This window comes from Harmonia axyridis, chromosome 4 (assembly GCF_914767665.1).
Source record: "Harmonia axyridis chromosome 4, icHarAxyr1.1, whole genome shotgun sequence".
NCBI lineage: Eukaryota > Metazoa > Arthropoda > Insecta > Coleoptera > Coccinellidae > Harmonia > Harmonia axyridis.
Window position 1 is genome coordinate 21,552,140 of NC_059504.1, and position 18,853 is coordinate 21,570,992.

At 33.3% G+C, this 18,853-nt stretch overlaps 5 protein-coding genes across 5 annotated transcripts; 3 read left to right on the forward strand and 2 right to left on the reverse strand.

Annotated features, from left to right (window-relative positions):
- The first annotated feature begins 3,037 nt into the window (after window positions 1-3,037).
- On the forward strand, window positions 3,038-4,725 carry LOC123677719 (nuclear cap-binding protein subunit 2). Its single transcript, XM_045614406.1, has 4 exons — window positions 3,038-3,389; window positions 3,448-3,665; window positions 3,721-3,823; window positions 4,470-4,725. Exons 1-4 carry the CDS (start codon window positions 3,330-3,332, stop codon window positions 4,557-4,559), a joined length of 471 nt encoding a protein of 156 aa, XP_045470362.1. The 5' UTR covers window positions 3,038-3,329; the 3' UTR covers window positions 4,560-4,725.
- A 1,896-nt stretch (window positions 4,726-6,621) lies between these two features.
- On the forward strand, window positions 6,622-9,849 carry LOC123677721 (single-stranded DNA-binding protein 3-like). Its single transcript, XM_045614408.1, has 2 exons — window positions 6,622-6,860; window positions 7,859-9,849. Exon 2 carries the CDS (start codon window positions 7,866-7,868, stop codon window positions 9,174-9,176), a length of 1,311 nt encoding a protein of 436 aa, XP_045470364.1. The 5' UTR covers window positions 6,622-6,860; window positions 7,859-7,865; the 3' UTR covers window positions 9,177-9,849.
- Window positions 9,850-9,981: 132 nt separating this feature from the next.
- On the reverse strand, window positions 9,982-11,743 carry LOC123677722 (inactive peptidyl-prolyl cis-trans isomerase shutdown). The gene has a single exon (XM_045614409.1). The coding sequence runs from the start codon at window positions 11,171-11,173 to the stop codon at window positions 10,061-10,063; it is 1,113 nt and encodes a 370-aa protein (XP_045470365.1). The 5' UTR covers window positions 11,174-11,743; the 3' UTR covers window positions 9,982-10,060.
- Window positions 11,744-13,009: 1,266 nt separating this feature from the next.
- Window positions 13,010-15,860, reverse strand: LOC123677720 (aspartate--tRNA ligase, mitochondrial). Its single transcript, XM_045614407.1, has 8 exons — window positions 15,706-15,860; window positions 15,369-15,653; window positions 14,923-15,285; window positions 14,733-14,839; window positions 14,442-14,691; window positions 13,932-14,240; window positions 13,622-13,831; window positions 13,010-13,437 (listed from the first exon to the last, which is right to left on the reverse strand). The coding sequence occupies exons 1-8, from the start codon at window positions 15,730-15,732 to the stop codon at window positions 13,099-13,101; spliced, it is 1,890 nt and encodes a 629-aa protein (XP_045470363.1). The 5' UTR covers window positions 15,733-15,860; the 3' UTR covers window positions 13,010-13,098.
- A 370-nt stretch (window positions 15,861-16,230) lies between these two features.
- LOC123677723 (transcription elongation factor S-II) lies at window positions 16,231-17,895 on the forward strand. Its single transcript, XM_045614410.1, has 3 exons — window positions 16,231-16,458; window positions 16,554-16,953; window positions 17,337-17,895. The coding sequence occupies exons 1-3, from the start codon at window positions 16,390-16,392 to the stop codon at window positions 17,759-17,761; spliced, it is 894 nt and encodes a 297-aa protein (XP_045470366.1). The 5' UTR covers window positions 16,231-16,389; the 3' UTR covers window positions 17,762-17,895.
- The last annotated feature ends 958 nt before the right edge of the window (window positions 17,896-18,853 follow it).

Here is an 18,853-nt window from a genome sequence, read left to right on the forward strand (position 1 = left end):
AGTCAGGACTCCCACCTGTTTTCGGCCGCGTATGGCAAAAATTTCAGTATTTTTCGAAGGTGCTGTTTAAAATCCTGATCCGTCGACATTCCATATGTCGTTAGCCTTCAAATGATGCTTTTCCAGTACAACAGAAAGAAGGGCAAAATATTTTTGAATCTTCTGCTTGTTGAAAGCACTAGCTCTAGCGAATGAAGTTGATTCTGGAGTTCGAAGGTTTATACTAAGATTTTTATCCCGGAATCCTTTTAGCCAATCCCATCCTGCCATTTTTTTGACATGGGAAAATCTGGGGGAATTTTCTTTGCTTCCGCCACTTCATAAGCAAGCTTTCTGACGTTGGTTGTTGTAAAACCAAAAAATCGTATTTCTAAATTTTTTAAATGCTCAACAATTTTCCTTTCTAAGGTTTCATCGAAAGTAACTTTATGACCCCCATGTAATTTTTCCTCTACCCTTCACTTTTAATTGCACGTCGCCTTAATGTGCTAGGCACATTGAACGTCTTTGAGGCTATCAACCAGCTCATTTTTTTTTCCTGAACTGCCTTTATCGCTTCCTTCATATTCTCTTCGCTCCAGGAATGTCTTGTTGATTTTCGTTGATAACGCCCTATTTCTTGATAAATCATAATTAAATTTTCTACTCGAAAAGGAAACTTAACAAAGTGCCTGGGTGAGATGGCATACCTACGCCATCTCATCAGCATATCACATATGCCAACTCACCCAGAAGCAAACACCAGCACTTTTTTCTTTCTTAATAACAATGGTGGATACTAAGATGAAAACAAAAATATTATTCTGAAACTAAAGTGTATGCAGAAATAATCGAAAATATTTGCACTCACCGATATACCTGTTTCTTTCGAATATTCACCGAAAACTCTAGCTGTTGTAAATTTTCAGCCGACTCGATAAACTTTCCTCGCATGCGCTGACCAAATATTACTGCAGAATTTACTAGAACTCACGCAGACGTTTAAGTACGTCTTATTCTGTAGTATGCGCATTGAACTGGCGCCTAATTCTGATTGTCAACCGAGAAACACGTTGTATGCCATCTCATCAGCTATGCCGTCTCAGATACATTTCCCCAAACACCCTCATAGTGCTGTTTAGGAGTTTTTGAAGCTGAAAAAACACATGCACTCATCATGCTTAACGCCGTTCGCTTTGCTAAACGATGCCGAATTTTATTGCCACTGAATTATTTTTGTTTTCAATTCTCCAATTAAAATGTTGATTCCTCAGAATGGAATGCAAAATATAGTAGAAACGATTTCATTTCACCATTTCCAACTTATTTCTCTTAAGAAGTTTTTTATTTCGTATCACATTCCATTATATTATAAAATTTTCCAATTTTTGTATCGAATTAACTAGTGTTTTGCGTGGACGCATTCGAATTTGAAATAAGAGTTTATCCCGCATCATCCGATATTGTTTTACTCGACAACTTTAAAGAAAAAATTCAAGCATTTAGAGGGCGGAATTATCTACTTTTTCAGAGAAATCTGGATTCTTGGAAGAATTTTTTTTTTTTTCAGCAAATTGCACGAACGATCATTTTCACTTAACTTAAACATATTCGCATCGAGAATGTCTGCAACATCTATTCGAATTAAAAATAATAGTTCATCCGCTCGTTTTATTTAATCATATTGAAGACAAACAAAGAAATGTTCGAGCGTTTTATCGCTCGAGTCGAAATTCAGCAGGAAAATCTGAAATCTGTTAGGGCGGCCAATTAGGTTTCTGCCTAGGGCGGCAGTTTGGCTAGCGACGGCCCTGTAAACCCTGTATATCTATGAGGTAAACAAACCAGTTTTATTCGTGTTCTTATGAAAGAATTGGGAATTTCACAAGAGTTAAGAGTTCTGCTTTATATATTTTTAATAATAATCAAAATGAACAGTAGTTTAAATGGTCTTTATAACAGATTTTTCATATGCGAATACATTCGAAATTTATTGAAAAACAGTTCTATGGTCTCAGAATATTAAACATAATAATCTATGCTCTGAGCAATATAGAAAATATAAGGGCATAGAAATCACAATCTATAAGGGATAGCAGAAAAAGAAGAAGATAACATCAACACACATTTATAGACAAATTGGATATTAGGTGTGATTAGGTCTATGTAAGATGCATAAAATCTATGCACACTTCTAGAATCGTAGAATCCCATAGAGCAAGGTTTATAGATTTAGACAGGTTGTTTCGTAACTTTCAACCAATCAGCGTTAACCATTCTTGACGTCACTCGGTTTACACATTCAAATTAATAACATTGGATTGCAATGAAATCGTGGGTTTTCACGGATTTTCTTAATAGTTTGATCGCGTATATCGTTCGTAGTCTATCCTAAATAATAATAATAATAATAAAGTTTAAAATTTCAAAATATAGGGACCTCGAATTTCAGATAAAGCGCCAGTGGGGAATGGTATCAACGAGAACTATTCCAATTATCATCTCAACAACAGGAATAGTACCCAAAAATCTCAAGAGAAATATCAAGCAACTAGGGCTTAGTGAGTATATATGTAATGTAATGCAAAAAGCTGTTCTTTTAGGTACTGCAAGGACGGTGAGAAAATTCCTAGGAAGCGAAGGACAGGTCCAAGGATCGCGTGTAAGAGGACCAGAAGTTCGACGACAACCAGGGGGACCACAAGGACCGGACACGACCGAGCTCTACCCTTCTGATATTTTAAATATCTGGGATTGAGTGAATGTTCCTCTTAGCGAGGAGTGAGAAGCCGACGGCGAGGAGAAATCCTACGCGTATAGGCAAAAGTCGGAAGTTTATTTGCTTTCAACACAACCTAATATAATATTCTAATAAATATTGCAAATAAACACGATGAACAGAGGCTCACTAGAGGTTCGCCTGTTAGTTCTGAAAAAAAAAATAGTCTTTAAACTCTTTAATATCTTCAATCATAAAGTAGCTACGATAAAATGTCTGTCAATGATGGCCAATGGCGATACAGACATTCTATAGACATTGACAGACACCGGATGACGCGTTACCTCACTCTTCAACCCAAGTTACGAGGCAACCTGTGTAATCTACAGACCTTGCCCATAGAGAAAGGATTATTTGTCTATGTAGAATCCTAACAAAAATAAACAATTCTGAGTTCAGTGTAGTTGTTTTGTTCTGGTTCAGTATCAGAGATAAGGTTAGAATTTACAAGAGAAGTTGAAAGTGAATACGGTCAATTTCAATTGAATAAAGAAGTGAAGTTTTTTAATTATTGAAATACTGCTACTATTGTGATCCATTTGTGTTTTCATTATATACGCCGGTCACCAATATGGTTACGATAAATTCTCCATCAGTTGAATTGAGTTCTTACAGGGATCAACATTTTAAGGTATTGTATTGACATAAATATAAATAATTTTCTATCTTCTAGCTACGATTTGTTTTAGGGAACAAGAGCAGAACAAGATAAGCTATTAAGGCTTTCAACTACTTTATATGTGGGAAATTTATCTTTCTACACAACAGAGGAACAAATTTATGAATTATTCTCAAAATGTGGAGATATCAGAAGAGTAATAATGGGCTTGGACAAATATAAAAAAACGCCTTGTGGTTTTTGTTTTGTAGAGTTTTATACAAGAGAAGACGCTGAATGTGCATTGAGGTACAATGGACTTACTTTATTTTTGTTACAATTTATAATGATTTTTGACTTTCAGGTATGTCAATGGGACAAGATTAGATGATCGCATAGTAAGAACAGATTGGGATGCTGGTTTTGTTGAAGGAAGACAGTATGGTAGGGGAAAAACGGGGGGACAGGTATGCATTTGATATATTATGGACATCTTCCAAATTATATTATACTACTTTTATATAACATTAAATTGGGCTCCATGGCCCAATAACCGTCAATGGAAGGGTTTATCCAAATTTGTTGATATTTTATCTCTCTTTCACTCGGGATATTTTTGTACAGGGGGTTTCACATAAGCGGGTCACTGGATTTGCGGTTGATCCTTTGAGCATTATTGAAAAATAATCCATTTCAGTGATAGTATATTTCACGGGCTATCCAAATATGTTATCGAAAAAAACTATTGAACCAAGGAATGAGAACTTATAGGGAAAAAACCGCGAATATGTAAATATAGTGGTAGTTTAATATTTATTCCATTCAAAATCAACCTGGGTAAATTCAGATTTCATATTTGGAAAATATATTCATATTGTCCGTAGTTCAATAAATTTTTGATTGTCAAATTTTGAAGTTTTCATACTCAGTTTTATACAAATGTTAGGTTCACATAAACCAGAATTTTAAAAATTCATAATTTCTAACGGATCGAAAATAAGTGAAATGTATACATTATCTATCATACTTATTTTAAGTCATGAATTAAAATCTCTATGAATTTTATTAATTGTGTGTATGTGTAATGAAAATAAGTATTTATGCATTTTTCAGGTTAGAGATGAATATAGAACAGACTATGATGCCGGAAGGAGTGGTTATGGAAAAATAATACAGCAAAAAATGGGTGTCCCTAAAATCTAAAAAAAAACATTTGTGCAACATAAATGCCAACAATCAAGTTCAACTGAATATAAATCTAGCAATTTGTATAATGACTTTCAGATCTTAATAAGATTATTAATGAGAAAACCTGAATGGAGTATTTAAATATAGTTAATATTTTCTTTAAATAAACATGTTATATAGATTTCAAGTTTCTATTATTTCCATGTTGTACTATGTAAAAATGTATTGGCAATCGGTTAATGAATCGCAAATTACTTATTATTGTCCAAATTCCTGCGACAGAGTGCTTAACAAAAAATTCACTTCAAACAATGAAGCACGTGTAGATGTAGCATCAGTGCAAGCAGAGGGAGTTGATGAGTATTGCGAACGGCATATTAAGCAAGAATATAAATATTACCCACGAAGCTGTGTAGAGCAGAATGATTAATGGCTAATAATCAAAAAACACATTACGTAATATAATACACTTCACTGTACTTACAACCAGAGACAGAGTATCCCAAAAGAGTATAAATTATTCTACATTCAAACTTTATTTTATTTACGATTGCGATTTGTTATCTGTGTTAAAGATATACGCTAAAACCATGTAGTTTTACAATTAACTGGTAAAACCAGTGGCGACGCCAGCTTTCAAAAGCAGGGGTGGCCAAGAGGAGGCCCGATTTTTTTTGGGGGGCCAAAAAGTAAAGCTAAACTATAGTTCTGTTAATCTTTTAGTCTTAGTATGTCAATTTTTAGGGGGGGGCCGGACTCCCCCTGGCGTCGCCACTGGTTAAAACCCATGCGGGATCATTTCTCACAGTTTAGACTATGCACAGTAATAAAGACAAATGAAATCGTCCTTTAAATTGATTGCTATGAAAACCAGTGGTGACTTCAGTTTTCAAAAACAGGAGGGGGTCCAAAGTAAATCGAAAAAATATGCGAAAATTGATTGCTGCACCTTTGAACCTGTTCCATGGACGCCCAACAGAATTGATTTCGGCCCGTTGGAATCTCAGTGTACTAACTGGATGTTCATAATAATTTGATAATATTCCTAGAGAGCTTTTTAAATTTTTTTTCTAGAAATCGATAGCAGATACGACAAAACTACAACAAACCAAAAGGTGTAGTACTGGACCAGAGTTTATTTTTATAAACTATACGTGGTTCACCAAAAAATAGTCTGGGGGAAAGAAGCGGATACCCTCCAAAAAAAAATATATCACCCTGTAGATTTGCATTCAAAATTAGCATATCAAAAAATGAAATCTTTGAATTGGAATATCTATGCCAATTCAAGTTTAATATCTTGTGACATCTATCTACGAGACATGTATTCCAGTTTTAATATTGCTAGAGTATAGTTTTTGATGTGCGTAGATATTCTAAGATTTTGTAATTGGAGATTGATGTTAGCTTTTGATTGTGTTCGATAAACTTAAAATTTATAGAGGTAAAATTTTACCGTTTTTGTTTTGTATATTTTTGTCATCTTTGGTGTTTTTTTAGTTTGCCTATATGTTACTGCAATACATGTAGGTGGATTGTGAGTTACAGGATTTTGAATCAAGAAAATCAATATCAAAGGCGCCATATTCGAAGAGATATAAAATATTGAAATTCTTGTCCTGAACATACTTTCTTCTGATGCAGGACAAAAAAAATTTAAGACATATAATTCTAACAGTTTATAACAATAAAAACAAAATACTTGTAGGAATGCACTCTTGAAGAGTTGAAATGGAAATGGGAATGCACATAATAAAACCCAAATTGAAAACTTTTTTTGATTCATAACGAATCAACATCACAACATATTTAATCACAAAAGCATTCTCAATATCCCCTGAAAACAGTATGCCTCAGTGATCAGTGTTATGATAACCATATTTGAAGAAATCCATATATGAATCGAAAAAAATCCGAAATATTTTAAAATCCGCCAGACCCAAAAAAAATCGGAATTAAAATCCGCCGATTGGCAACACTGCCACTGGATATTGAAACGAGCTGGCTTTATGCTCAGTTGTAAGGCCCATTAGTAAAGTATAAAGCTAAAGAAAATTTACTGCGCTTCTGTCAAATGTCAAAGTTTAAGGTTATGTTTATGTTTTATTTATAATGGAGGACGAAGTAATAAATTTTTCTTGTTAAACTGCATTTCACATGAAAAAATAGCAGAATAGTGATTGAAATCGAATACGATATTAGTTCGAAACGAATACAGTATCATATTGTGCAAAAAAGTTAGAAAAAGGCAGAAAAAGTATTCGAACTATCATTGGCCGCTGTATATTGATTGAGTATGTGTTTTTAGGGATGTAGGTAAGTAAACTTTTGAATTTTGTTCCTTTTAATCTTGCAAGAATATTTCAAAGATACATTTGAGAAAATTTGCCTTTATTTTTAGAGTTTTCGAAAACTGAGGTTCTTCTATGAGATTTATCCATGATAAACATTTTTCATGTACTATAATTCACTTTAGATTACAGCAACAGAAGAAATGTTTTCTTTTGTTATGATGTTTCTTGTGACATCATCAGAAGTTAAATATCATAAATTCTATCTTGTTTCAAAATGATTTCAGAATCAATATACACATTAGGATAAAAGTGTTGTTCAGTTTTCATTCTTCAGAAGATTATATGTTCTTTCCTCAACATATTCAATAACAAATGTTGCTCATTTGTTTTACATAAAGTAAAATATTAACTGGTAGTACATCAGTGTATGAGTTGAAAATCGATTTAATTCAATTTTGAAGGAAATAAATATTATCAATCGAAAGTAACTATTTTATGTTCATTGTGATGTGACAATGATCAAACTTATGCTCTTTGAAACATGTAGACTATTTCAGAGAATAGCAGATAATAACATAACTATCTATATACAAAAGCAACTGATTCATAAAAGAAAAAAAGGGCTTCTTTGGCTCACGGTTTTACAGATAGTGTAAGGTCAAGAAAAGATATCATAAAATAGATTAATTATAGATCCCACAAAACTCTTTTTACAGTTATTTCCATGATTGATTGATTCATGTGCTCACTATGGAATTTGATGTGTATTGGTCTATTAAAGTTGATATAATGTTTTGAAACTCTTTTGGTTGCTTTAGTGATTTTGTTCAATTTGAGTTTATTTTTGGCTCCACCGTAGATCAAACTAAAATTATTGAGTTGATAGTAATATTAAAGTTTTGTGACACTCATAGTTTGTTTCAAAATCTATGATATTGAACTCTTTTTGAAGACTGTTATATTTTATTCGTTTTTCAATATATTAAAGCATATCTATTGAAAATTTATATTTATTTTTAGGAAGGCTATGCTATTTTTTGATATGTATGCCAAAGGAAAGGGATCAACTGTGCCGTCAGATGCTCAAGCAAGAGAAAAGTTGGCATTATATGTATATGAATATCTACTTCATGTAGGTGCACAGAAAGCAGCCCAAACATTTCTCTCAGAAATAAGGTGGGAGAAGAATATCACTTTAGGCGAACCCCCAGGATTCCTGCATTCGTGGTGGTGTGTCTTCTGGGATTTATACTGTGCCGCTCCTGAGAGAAGGGACACATGTGAGCATTCATCAGAAGCAAAAGCGTTCCACGATTATGGTTTTGTTAACTCCGGTTTCGGAGTTAATGGAATGGGACACAATGCAGGACCGGCTCCTAGTCCTTTAGGTCAGATGCCTCCCTCTGACGGTATGCCAGGTGGGCCTCTACCTCCTGGTTTCTTCCCAAATGCTGGTATGCGTCCGTCACCCCCCACACATCCAGCTGGTCAACCATCTCCCCATTCCCAACCTCCCACCCCTCATTCCCAGCTAATGGGTTCTCAACCTTTCATGGGTCCCAGATATCCTGGAGGTCCCAGACCAGGTGTCAGGATGCCCATGGGTAGCGATTTCAATGGGCCCGGTGGCCAACCCATGATGCCTAACAATATGGACCCTTCCAGACAAGGACCTCCTGGAATGAACCCAATGAACAGGATGAACCCTCCCCGTGGACCTTCATTGGGTCCGATGGGTCCAGGGGGATATGGCCCAGGTATAAGAGGCCCCCCTCCAAACAGTAACATGGGAGGAGGACCGATGCCTCCTATGTCTATGACGGGACCTGGAGGTCCTCCCCAATGGCAACCTAACACTTCAACGCCTATGAACTACTCCACATCCTCACCAGGCAATTATGGAGGTCCACCAGGATCAGCGGGACCTCCGGGACCTGGTACCCCAATCATGCCCAGTCCTCAGGATTCTTCCAATTCAGGGGGTGAAAATATGTACACCATGATGAAACCAGCTGTTGGAAACAACATGCCTGGAGAATTTCCTATGGGTGGCGGTCCTGATTCAGGTCCCATGGGGCCTATGGGTCCCAATTCGATGGGTCCGGTGATGAACAGTGATGGAATGGAAGGTATGAAGAATTCACCAGCTAATGGACCAGGAACCCCAAGGGAAGATGGTGGAGGGGGCATGGGTGACTATAATTTAGGAGGATTCGGAGGTCCTGGAGAGAACGATCACAGGGAATCGGCTGCTATCTTGAAAATTAAGGAGAGTATGCAGGAAGAGGCAAAAAGATTTGAGAAGGACTCTGATCATCCCGAGTACTTTATGCAATAATTTCCTTGACTTTTGGTCTTTTAGTTTCTGTCAAAATTTTTGACTGCACTTTATGTTTTTATAAGTAAACTGTCCCAGTTTTGTACTTAAATCCCTGTACATATCTTCAGCTAAGAAGATGATGAAATAACTTTTTGTTGACTTATATATTTTTCCATGAAATTTTTAACTATTGTTCAAAGATTTCTTATTAGTACCTTTCAAAAATTTTACTGAATTATTGCATATATTAGAAGGCAAAGCTGCCTTTTACTACTGAATTTTGAGATAGAAAAAGTTTCTTGGGTGACTTTATGACTCCAGTTCTGTAATGTGTTTCTAATGTTAAACTTACATGTGTCTTTTGGAGGGGCAGGTTATAACTGGTGTAGGGTTATAACTGTTGAGTAGTTGCATTATCCTGGTAGACTCTATTTTCTAATCTGCCCTATCCTTATGTTGTTTAATTTCTGTGAGTGTACATGCAATAGATACTAAGTATAAAAGGAATACCTTTGAATTATTTATTTAAGATTAATCTACTTTCTTGTAAAAAATGTGGAATATTTATAATTGTATTTTAGCTGAAAAAATTATTGACCCTTTGATTTGAAATCAAATATAGTTGGTCCACATCACGATTCTTTCTTGAGATTTTACAGTTTTTCAACTGAATAAAGAATTTCATAATCAATGTTGCTTTTTATTTCTTAAATTAAACACTAAGAACATTAGGTGAATGTAGAATAATGCTTTAGAAAAAAATATTGAAATTAGAGAAATATATCACGAATTTTGACCATCAGGTGAAAAAAAAATATTGAGATCATTTATTGTTATTTTATTAAAAATAAAAAAGAATTTCTTACAGTAGAGTTTTAAGATGGAAAATTGAACAGGAATATTTAATTTTTACTTTCCGAGAGAGATTGTATATACTTTTCACTCCATTTCTTCTCTCCTTTTTTATATTTTTCTTCTTCCTCTTTCAAGATAATGAACTCATTGGTAATTTCTGGATTATTTGGTTCACAATTGCGGGCCTGTATCAACTTTTTTTTGGCTTCAGAAAATTCTCCCAACATTCTTAGACATTTGGCATGGGAGAACATGGTTTTTGCTGAAATTTTCTTAGTTGTTCCTTGGCAAATTTTATAAATATTATTCGCAGCGATACAACCCTTTTTTGGATTACCTAAAATCGTTTGGCAGACTAGAACATTATTAAATAGACGTTGAAGAAGTTCTTGCTGCTTTTCCTGTTCATTGTAGTCATTCATCTGAACTAATTCCAATTTTGAAACTGCAACATTGTAATCTTTGAGAGCTTCTTGAACATTTTTTTTCTTGAATTTATCTCTTGCTCTTTCACATAGTGATAAACAATAAGCATATACTTCCTTGAAAGTCTGTTGTTCTTCTTTCGTTAAATTATCATATGTTAATGTAGAACCACTATCGACAACCTCATGCAATTCAACCTCAAAAAGTACAGTTGCATCTTTAGGAACTCTACCTAAACAACCTAAAGGTCCATATGCATATTGCGGTTTGAAGAGAAATTGAGATTTTTCTGTTATTTTCATCGATTTCACAGCCTCATCTAAACCCGGAATAACGTCACCACTGTTGAGCACAAACTCTTGCTTCTTATTTCGACTATATGTGGAATCGAAGGGTTCTGCTTCATATTCAACATATGCATTATAATCAATCTTGACAAGGCTTAAATTTGGTGGAGTTGTACCATAGCCAGCTTTTAAAATTTTCTTTTTTACGCCTCCATCAGGAGTTAAATTGCTCATTTGTCTTGCAACAATATCAAAAGGTTCCTCATCGTAGTGACCATCTATCCCTAAGCAATCCATATTAGAAAACCTTAACATTGCTTCTTTCACTTTTTGTTCATCCTCCTCTTCGGAACCTATATCTTCCGACTCAGCAGTGGGATTTACTTCAAATTCTGTACCCCCTGCCATGAGTTCTGCCAGAGATATTCCTTCGGTAATCTTAGGCATTTTCCTTGAATATTTTTTCAATAAAAGAAAATGTGGTCGAAAATGTTATCTTAACAGAATTTCGTGAATTTGGATTCTAGCAGATATGTCTTCGTTCCCATGAAAATAGTTATCAACTTATGATTACAAATTACGATAAAAAAAATTTATAATATGGTTGTCCTTATTTTGGTACTTTATTTAGTGATAAATAAAATCACTTGCTGTACTTTATTATGTTCGTTTGTAGCTCCATCTAAGAAGAAAGAACGAAATTCACATAATTTAAATTGAAGAAATTCTTTTTAAATCCATTTTTGTGAACTAGAGTTGATTTATGGTAACAATCAAAGATTTCTGTTATCTTTCATAACAATGATAAGTGAATATTTAATTTGATGAATTTTCTGATTAGATTTTGTTAAAGAATTAAAGTTCGGTATTCACCATAGACTAATCTATGGGGGCACATTTCTGTTTCACACGGCAAATCAATCAAGCTAAGCGCCTAGCTCTGAACTTCAGATAATCAAAATATTCGGTGGCCCTCAAATTCTCCGGATTTCAACAATATTTTCAAATTGATAAATGTGACCAAAGGAAAAATCTAACGGTGTTCAAACTGGAGACCTTGGTGGCCACCGAATATTTCAACTATCTGAAGTTCGCTTATTATCACAGATAGGCAGATGGTTGATAAGAAATTTATACAGGGTGATTCACCGCGATGACCTATTTGACTTTAATGGTAACTAATCATAATTTTGTGCTGAAAACTTGCATGTTGGGGTTTGAGACAATGGTCTGTTTCCCTAAAATATTTTCAGATCTCTATAATTTGCGGTTATACCGGAAACTATTATTACTTACTATTACTTCTTTATTGCATCATTAGATACAGCTTGTCTAATGACAATTTCATCAATATGCAATGTGTCTGAATACCGTGAAAATAATTTCACATGTAAAAACTCAACGGTTCATGATTTTAAGGGATCCATATGAAAAAAATGGTGACCACTCACATTTTTTTGAATATTTCTGCTTTTAGGAAGAAACCTTTTTCATTTTCAATAATGCAAATATCTTGATCTTGAACAACTCAAATTCACCAAAACTCAAGATTTTCAAATTAGAACCTATATTTTTCATTATTTCAGCCAATTCTACATATAAATAGAGGGGGGTTACTAATGATGCAATGATATACTGGGTGTGCCATACATAGTATCATAAGACTGTTTGAGGTTTGGGCCAAAATTGTACAGGGTTATTATAAGATATTGAACTGGACAACTCAAATTCATCAAAACTCAAGATTAGATAGAAGCTATTTTTTTCATTATTTGAGTTAATTCTACAAATAAAAAGAGGGGGTAACTTAAGCTATCTAATGAGTAATGGTGCAATAATATACTGGGTGTGCCATTTCAAATAAGGAAGTAGTCTGTTTCCCTCACAAAGATTTAATTGTTTGATAAACAAGTTAAAGAATGCCAAACTGGCAGATGCCAGTCTCCTTTGTTTCTCTCAATAAGGCATTTTGGATGATGGTTGTTATTAGTGTCCTTATTTTGCGTTGCAGGTTAACTCAATTTATTTTTATTTAATGGATTCGGTCCTGAGTTGATGGAATTTCATTATCAAATGAAATAAAAGAAAATATTATTTTATTTCATTTGATGTCTAGTTTGTTCCACACAACTATACCAAAAGAGTATGTTAGGATTGAACATGTGTATGTCTTGATGGCTCTCGTCTCTTTGTTATCAAGGTCCCTGTAATAAATTTTCTGGTTGTGGGGGGACTGTCCAACCATTCTCTGTTGGGTAAATAAGTCAAAAGAAAAAACATAAATGAATATAACAGTTTACAGACTATTAAAATTTGAACATACACTAATAATACAAAAAAAAATTAAATTATTGGTTCCTTTTTTTCTTTTCCTAGGCACATTTGATATGATATATTTCCAAGTCTTTTGCCGAAACAGAAGATGGTGCACCACTAAGAAAATCTCTGCCTTCAGCACCTTTTGGGAATGCAATTACATCTCTAATACTGTTTGTTTTTAAAAGAATTGAAAGAAGCCTATCTAGGCCTATGGCAATTCCACCATGTGGAGGACAACCTGAACTGAGCATTTCAATAATGTGCTTCATACTTTCAACGTTGATATTAAGTAATTTAAACATTTCTTCTTGCAAAACAGGATTATGTATTCTAATTGAACCTCCGGCTATTTCATTTCCATTCAGCACCAAATCATATGCTAATGCACGAACCTGAAATATCCAATAAAATGAGACCTTTGTGTTTTATGAGTTGAGCAAGATTCGTGTAAAAATGAAAATATCATACACCTATAATGTATAATGGGATTATCTTATGACTTTTCTTAAGTTATATAATTTCAAAGGAATAAATATTGATCCCTCCTCTCATTAAAATTCTGTGAAATAAAATTACCTTCAATGGTGCGTCTTGCAATAGATGTAGATCCTCAGGATTTGGAGCTGTAAATGGATGATGGGCAGAATTCAAGCAACCTAAGGCATCTTTTTCAAAAAGGGGAAAATCGGTGATCCATGCAAGATGCATACCTTCTTTCCTGATTTTGGTTCCACAATTTTCTAAATGATCAGCATAAAGAAGCCTGATTCTTCCCATTAGACCTAACTGAAGAATAAGTGGAACTTTTTTAAATTATTATAATTTAAATCATGAATGTTGTGGTCCGGTTTAGAAAGAATAAAAAATTTATGAATGATAATCTTACCACTTGGTTCTTATTTCCATAGCCTAAAAATAAAACACTGTTATCTTGTAAGTTTAATTCTTCGGCCAAGTTTACAGCTACTTTTTCTGTTAATAATCCTTTCGTTCTAAATATCCAATCTTCCTTTGTTGTGACTTTGTTTTGAAGAAACTTAACTGCAGGAAATTTTTCAGATAAGGTATCGAACTGTTTTTTCATTGATTTAGGTAGGTTTGAGTGTTCCTCAGGAATTTGTAAACAATATGCTCCAAAATCATCACAGTTGGTACTTATAATTGTTGGAGATAGAATATTTGAACAATTCTCGAGCTGAAATTAGGAATTATTATAATGATTTAAAAGGCCCAGGATTGAACCATCAACGGTAATTTTTAAAATACAACACATCTCTCTCAGTTTACTTTTTATCCAATTATTATTAAAAAAAATCTAATTCTGCTGGTGGGGTCTCAAATTATTTGAAGATTATTTTACAATATAATGATGAAACATTTTTTAACACCACTATACCTTAAAACCAAAACTGATATCTGGTTTATCTGAACCATAAAACTCCAATGCATCAGCATATTTGATTCTTCTGAATTTAGGAGGTATAGTTTCCACAAAATCGGGCCAAATATAGTTAAGCAAATTTTCAATCAGCTCTATGATACCATCCATTGTTGTGAATGACATCTCAATATCAAGTTGAGTGAACTCAGGCTGTCTATCTGGTCTTGATGTCTCATCACGATAACATCTTGCAATCTGAAAATACCTAACAAATACTTTTTGTATGAATTGGACATCCCAATTTACCTATCTATAGCTCCAGCCATAAGTATTTGTTTGAATTGTTGAGGACTTTGTACAAGAGAGTAGAATTGTCCAGGAAATTTTGTTGGAACAATGAATTCTTGAGCTCCCTGAAAAATTTAATTACTTATGTGTCACTCTATCTTTAATTGTGAGATTAAAACACTATTAAATAATAGCTAGGAACACTTACACCAGGGGTGGCTTTGAAGAGGGTAGGAGTTTCCACATCAACAAAATCAGAGTTCACTAGGAACTGTCTAACTTTGAACAATAAATTGGACCTCTCTCGAAGATTTTTTTGCATCTCTGGAAACCTCAAATCAAGATACCTATACTGCATTCTCATTGCTTCTTTTGGCTTTTGAAAGCCCCTTATATTGAAAGGTAAGTCAGAAGCATGATTAAGCACTTTAATATCATCAATTAGGACTTCTATTTCACCGGTTGATAATTTTGAATTGATCATGTCCTTTGGTCTTGCAAGAACTGTTCCTTTAATCTGTATGATAGTTTCAAGTGAAACTTTTTCAATTTTTTTTCTTGTTACTTCATCCTGCAGAAAGTTTAAAAATTCAATGCTTAATTTTGTTTTACAAATCAAGCAAGCAATCAATCTAGGAATTATGCAGTGCTTACATTTGCTTTTAGAAGACATTGAGTTTGTCCATAAGCATCCCTAAGAATGATGAATTTATTTAATCTTTGAAATTCCAACCATCCGCACAGAATTACTGGAAAACCAACATTTTGAAGTGTCAGTTGTCCACAAGTGAATGAACGGAAAGTATATTTATTGACTTTACTGACTTTTGGTTTTGTACTCTCATTTATTTCATCCATTAGATATACAGACTTTGAAGAACAGTGTTTAATGTGGACCTGTCCATGTTTCAAGAATTTCCGTAAATATATATTCTCTATCTGCAAAAAATTAATTTCAACTATAACATTCAACTCACAAAATCATTTCTACCTGACAAAATATTCTTCGGGCAATCATTTTCACGTGAAATATTCTTTTTATTATATCAATACCAAATTAACTAAATATTCATTTCTTATTTTTGATTATTATAGGTTGGATTTTATATAGGTTAATCTAAAACTGCATAATAGGCATAGACCTAATATCCATAGAATTAATAAAACTGTGATATATTTATCATTAATGATCATTAAACTCAAGAACTGTACTGCTGTTTTTTACACATTTCTTCACATGAATGTGTGGCCAGCTTCTGCCTGATTCATGGAAATATTCAGTAATTTTTAATAAATCACCTTTTGATATGTTTCAACTATTTGAATGAGAATTTGAATATCTAAAAAACTAACTTTAAGGAATAAAAACGATTTTTTCGTTATTAAGTCCTTTTTTTGAATCAATTGGTCCGTATTTCCCTTCGAACTTCGAACATAACTAACTGCTAAGTCCATTATCCTTTATTGAAAAGAGTTGGGTAACTTTTTACATTTTTCTCTGGTTTCTAGTGTCAATCTGGAATTATTCAATATGCGATGCAGTTTGGTTTTGATTACTGTCTTACTGTGTGATTACTGTTACAGAAGAGCAGAAGCGTTCTTAAATCGGTTATTGATTGCCCAGAAAGTTTTATAATTCCAACATATAACTCACATCCGACTTTTAAAATCGAAGATGGGTGTCGAGGAGGAAGTTATGAAAATTCAAAAAAAATTGAATAAAATGACGTCAGAAGATGGAAGTGTGAGTAACACTAGAAATTAAAGAAAAATGTTATAGCTTAGGAACATAACCTTTCTTTTGAATACATTTCTTTATTTTTTCGATCTTTCAAACAGGGTCAGGAACAGGCATTAGATTTATTGAAGACGTTACAAACATTAGAGGTGAATTTAGAAGTGTTAACAAACACTCGTGTAGGTATGACGGTAAATGCATTGAGAAAATCTAGTAAAGATGAAGAAGTCATCAGTTTGTCCAAAACATTAATTAAAAACTGGAAAAAATTCTTGTCAAGCTCTACTCCTTCCAAACAGTCATCTAGCAGTTCCTCTTCAAAACCTAAGAAGGAAAAAGAAAAGAAATCTAGTAAAGATGAAAAAGAGAGTCCAAAAGAAAAAAAAATTATGTCTCAATTTCCCCCAGCGAGTACACATGTTACTACTGATGCAGTTCGACTAAAATGCCGTGAAATGCTAGCTGGAGCTATAAGGACAGATACATCAGAAGATTTTGAAGGTAAGATTTAGCAATTTTCAAAAATTTTACATGATATCTAACGATTATTTAATAATCTAAATAGAGAGAATAAAAATAACTTTATTCATAAAAATCAATCGAAGTCTTCCTGCAAGTTACATATGCACATTTGTTTTTAACGTTATGTTGTTTGTAAATTGGTAATTTAGCTTTTAGTGTTCTCTGTTTCATAGTGGTGAATCAATACCCTAATTTATCTGTTTTGTTTTATGATATATTATTCTAAGGATAAGATCATGTCACTGACATTATTCATCTCTCGTTGTTTTCTGTTGAGTGTTATTGTTTATTATTATATTAATACAGTTGAAATCAAATAAATACCTCTCATTAAATACAATAACAAAATGTATTGTTTTTAGGTTGTGCGAGCCCAGAAGAATTAGCTGAGGAATTGGAAGAAGCCATTTTTTCAGAATTCAAAAACACAGATATGAAATACAAAAACCGAGTAAGATCTCGTATTTCGAATTTAAAAGATACGAAAAATCCAACACTTCGTACAAACTTTAGAATTGGAGCTATATCTGCAGCCAGACTGGCTGTTATGACTGCTGAAGAGATGGCAAATGATGAAATTAAACAATTAAGGGAAAAATTCACGAAAGAAGCCATAAATGATGCCCAGTTGGCTACAGTGCAAGGCACAAAAACTGATTTACTCAAGTGCGGAAAATGCAAAAAGAGAAATTGTACATATAACCAAGTTCAAACAAGGTCTGCTGATGAACCCATGACTACTTTTGTCTTATGCAATGAGTGCGGCAATAGATGGAAATTTTGTTGATTTATTTTTCCTGATTTTATAGGTTTTACGTATATGACCTTATCATTCATAATGATTTTCAAAACTATTTATGGAAATTGATCAATTTTAAAGTTGTATTAGCATGAAATTTATCAATAAATGATGTGATCCCATTCATGCTTTCATCCTAGTTATATTTGATAAATAACATGACTGTTGTTGCTAGTACAATATCAGATGAAATTCTTTGAATTCCCAATATTCTATAATATCATTAAATGCCCTGTATTATACATATAGGGAAGTCGAGGAAAATGGTGAATAATATGGATAGTGAGAGAGACACTAACAATTGATCAAAGATAATTTTTTGGATTGCCCTACAGGGATAGGCCAAGAAAATAGTATGTAAAAAATAATAAGGATGATTAGAAGCTGACACTTGATTGTATTTTGGTGGACTGCCTTATGGTTAGGCTAGTTCCTTGGTAAACTGGCTTTCTCTGACTGCTTTTCATATTTGTTCAGATGGAATGACAAAATTTTATCACATTTTTAAACAATCAAGAATACTATATTTCTTTATTGTACCGACCAATATAAATTGAACATTTTCGCAGCTAGTGCTATATTTTTCAAATGTGATTGAAACAATAAATTTGGTTTATTACTTGAATGTATTTTGCTATATCTTATTCTCAATAATGAGTTTTTCAAAGAGTTTGGGGCAAAATTCAACTCCGAAAGATACACGGTGTATATGTTTGGTAGTGTAAAATCTTGAAATTCAATAAAAATCCTGCAAATTTTGCATGCAGATTCATTATTTACGATTATTTGAACCACATTTTTTGATTTGACGTAATAGCTATATGTTTCCGCTTTTAAGTTAATTCAGTTCTATGTTAAACAGTTTTTATACTTCAAAATGGATGAATTGTTTCATGTAAACGTCTTTTGTGTAAATTTATATACATATTGCGGACGGGCATTTTTATATCATTTTTATTAACTTTCAGATTTGGGAAGTTTTAAAGGACAAGGTATTCTGATTGATATATCGCAAATAAAAATCACATCTATCTATATCGGAGAAGCCGCTTTAAAAATCGGTGACATTTTTTACAAAGA

Coding starts and splice junctions, on each gene's coding strand:
- LOC123677719 (XM_045614406.1), top strand. CDS start 3,330: ATGGTTACGATAAATTCTCCATCAGTTGAATTGAGTTCTTACAGGGAT. Junction 3,666..3,720: donor GACGCTGAATGTGCATTGAG/GTACAATGGACT, acceptor TTTGACTTTCAG/GTATGTCAATGGGACAAGAT. Junction 3,824..4,469: donor GGGGAAAAACGGGGGGACAG/GTATGCATTTGA, acceptor TGCATTTTTCAG/GTTAGAGATGAATATAGAAC.
- LOC123677721 (XM_045614408.1), top strand. CDS start 7,866: ATGCTATTTTTTGATATGTATGCCAAAGGAAAGGGATCAACTGTGCCG.
- LOC123677722 (XM_045614409.1), bottom strand. CDS start 11,173: ATGCCTAAGATTACCGAAGGAATATCTCTGGCAGAACTCATGGCAGGG.
- LOC123677720 (XM_045614407.1), bottom strand. CDS start 15,732: ATGATTGCCCGAAGAATATTTTGTCAG. Junction 14,840..14,922: donor TCTTCAAAGCCACCCCTGGT/GTAAGTGTTCCT, acceptor TAAATTTTTCAG/GGAGCTCAAGAATTCATTGT. Junction 13,832..13,931: donor ATGGAAATAAGAACCAAGTG/GTAAGATTATCA, acceptor CTTATTCTTCAG/TTAGGTCTAATGGGAAGAAT.
- LOC123677723 (XM_045614410.1), top strand. CDS start 16,390: ATGGGTGTCGAGGAGGAAGTTATGAAAATTCAAAAAAAATTGAATAAA. Junction 16,459..16,553: donor TGACGTCAGAAGATGGAAGT/GTGAGTAACACT, acceptor TCTTTCAAACAG/GGTCAGGAACAGGCATTAGA. Junction 16,954..17,336: donor TACATCAGAAGATTTTGAAG/GTAAGATTTAGC, acceptor TATTGTTTTTAG/GTTGTGCGAGCCCAGAAGAA.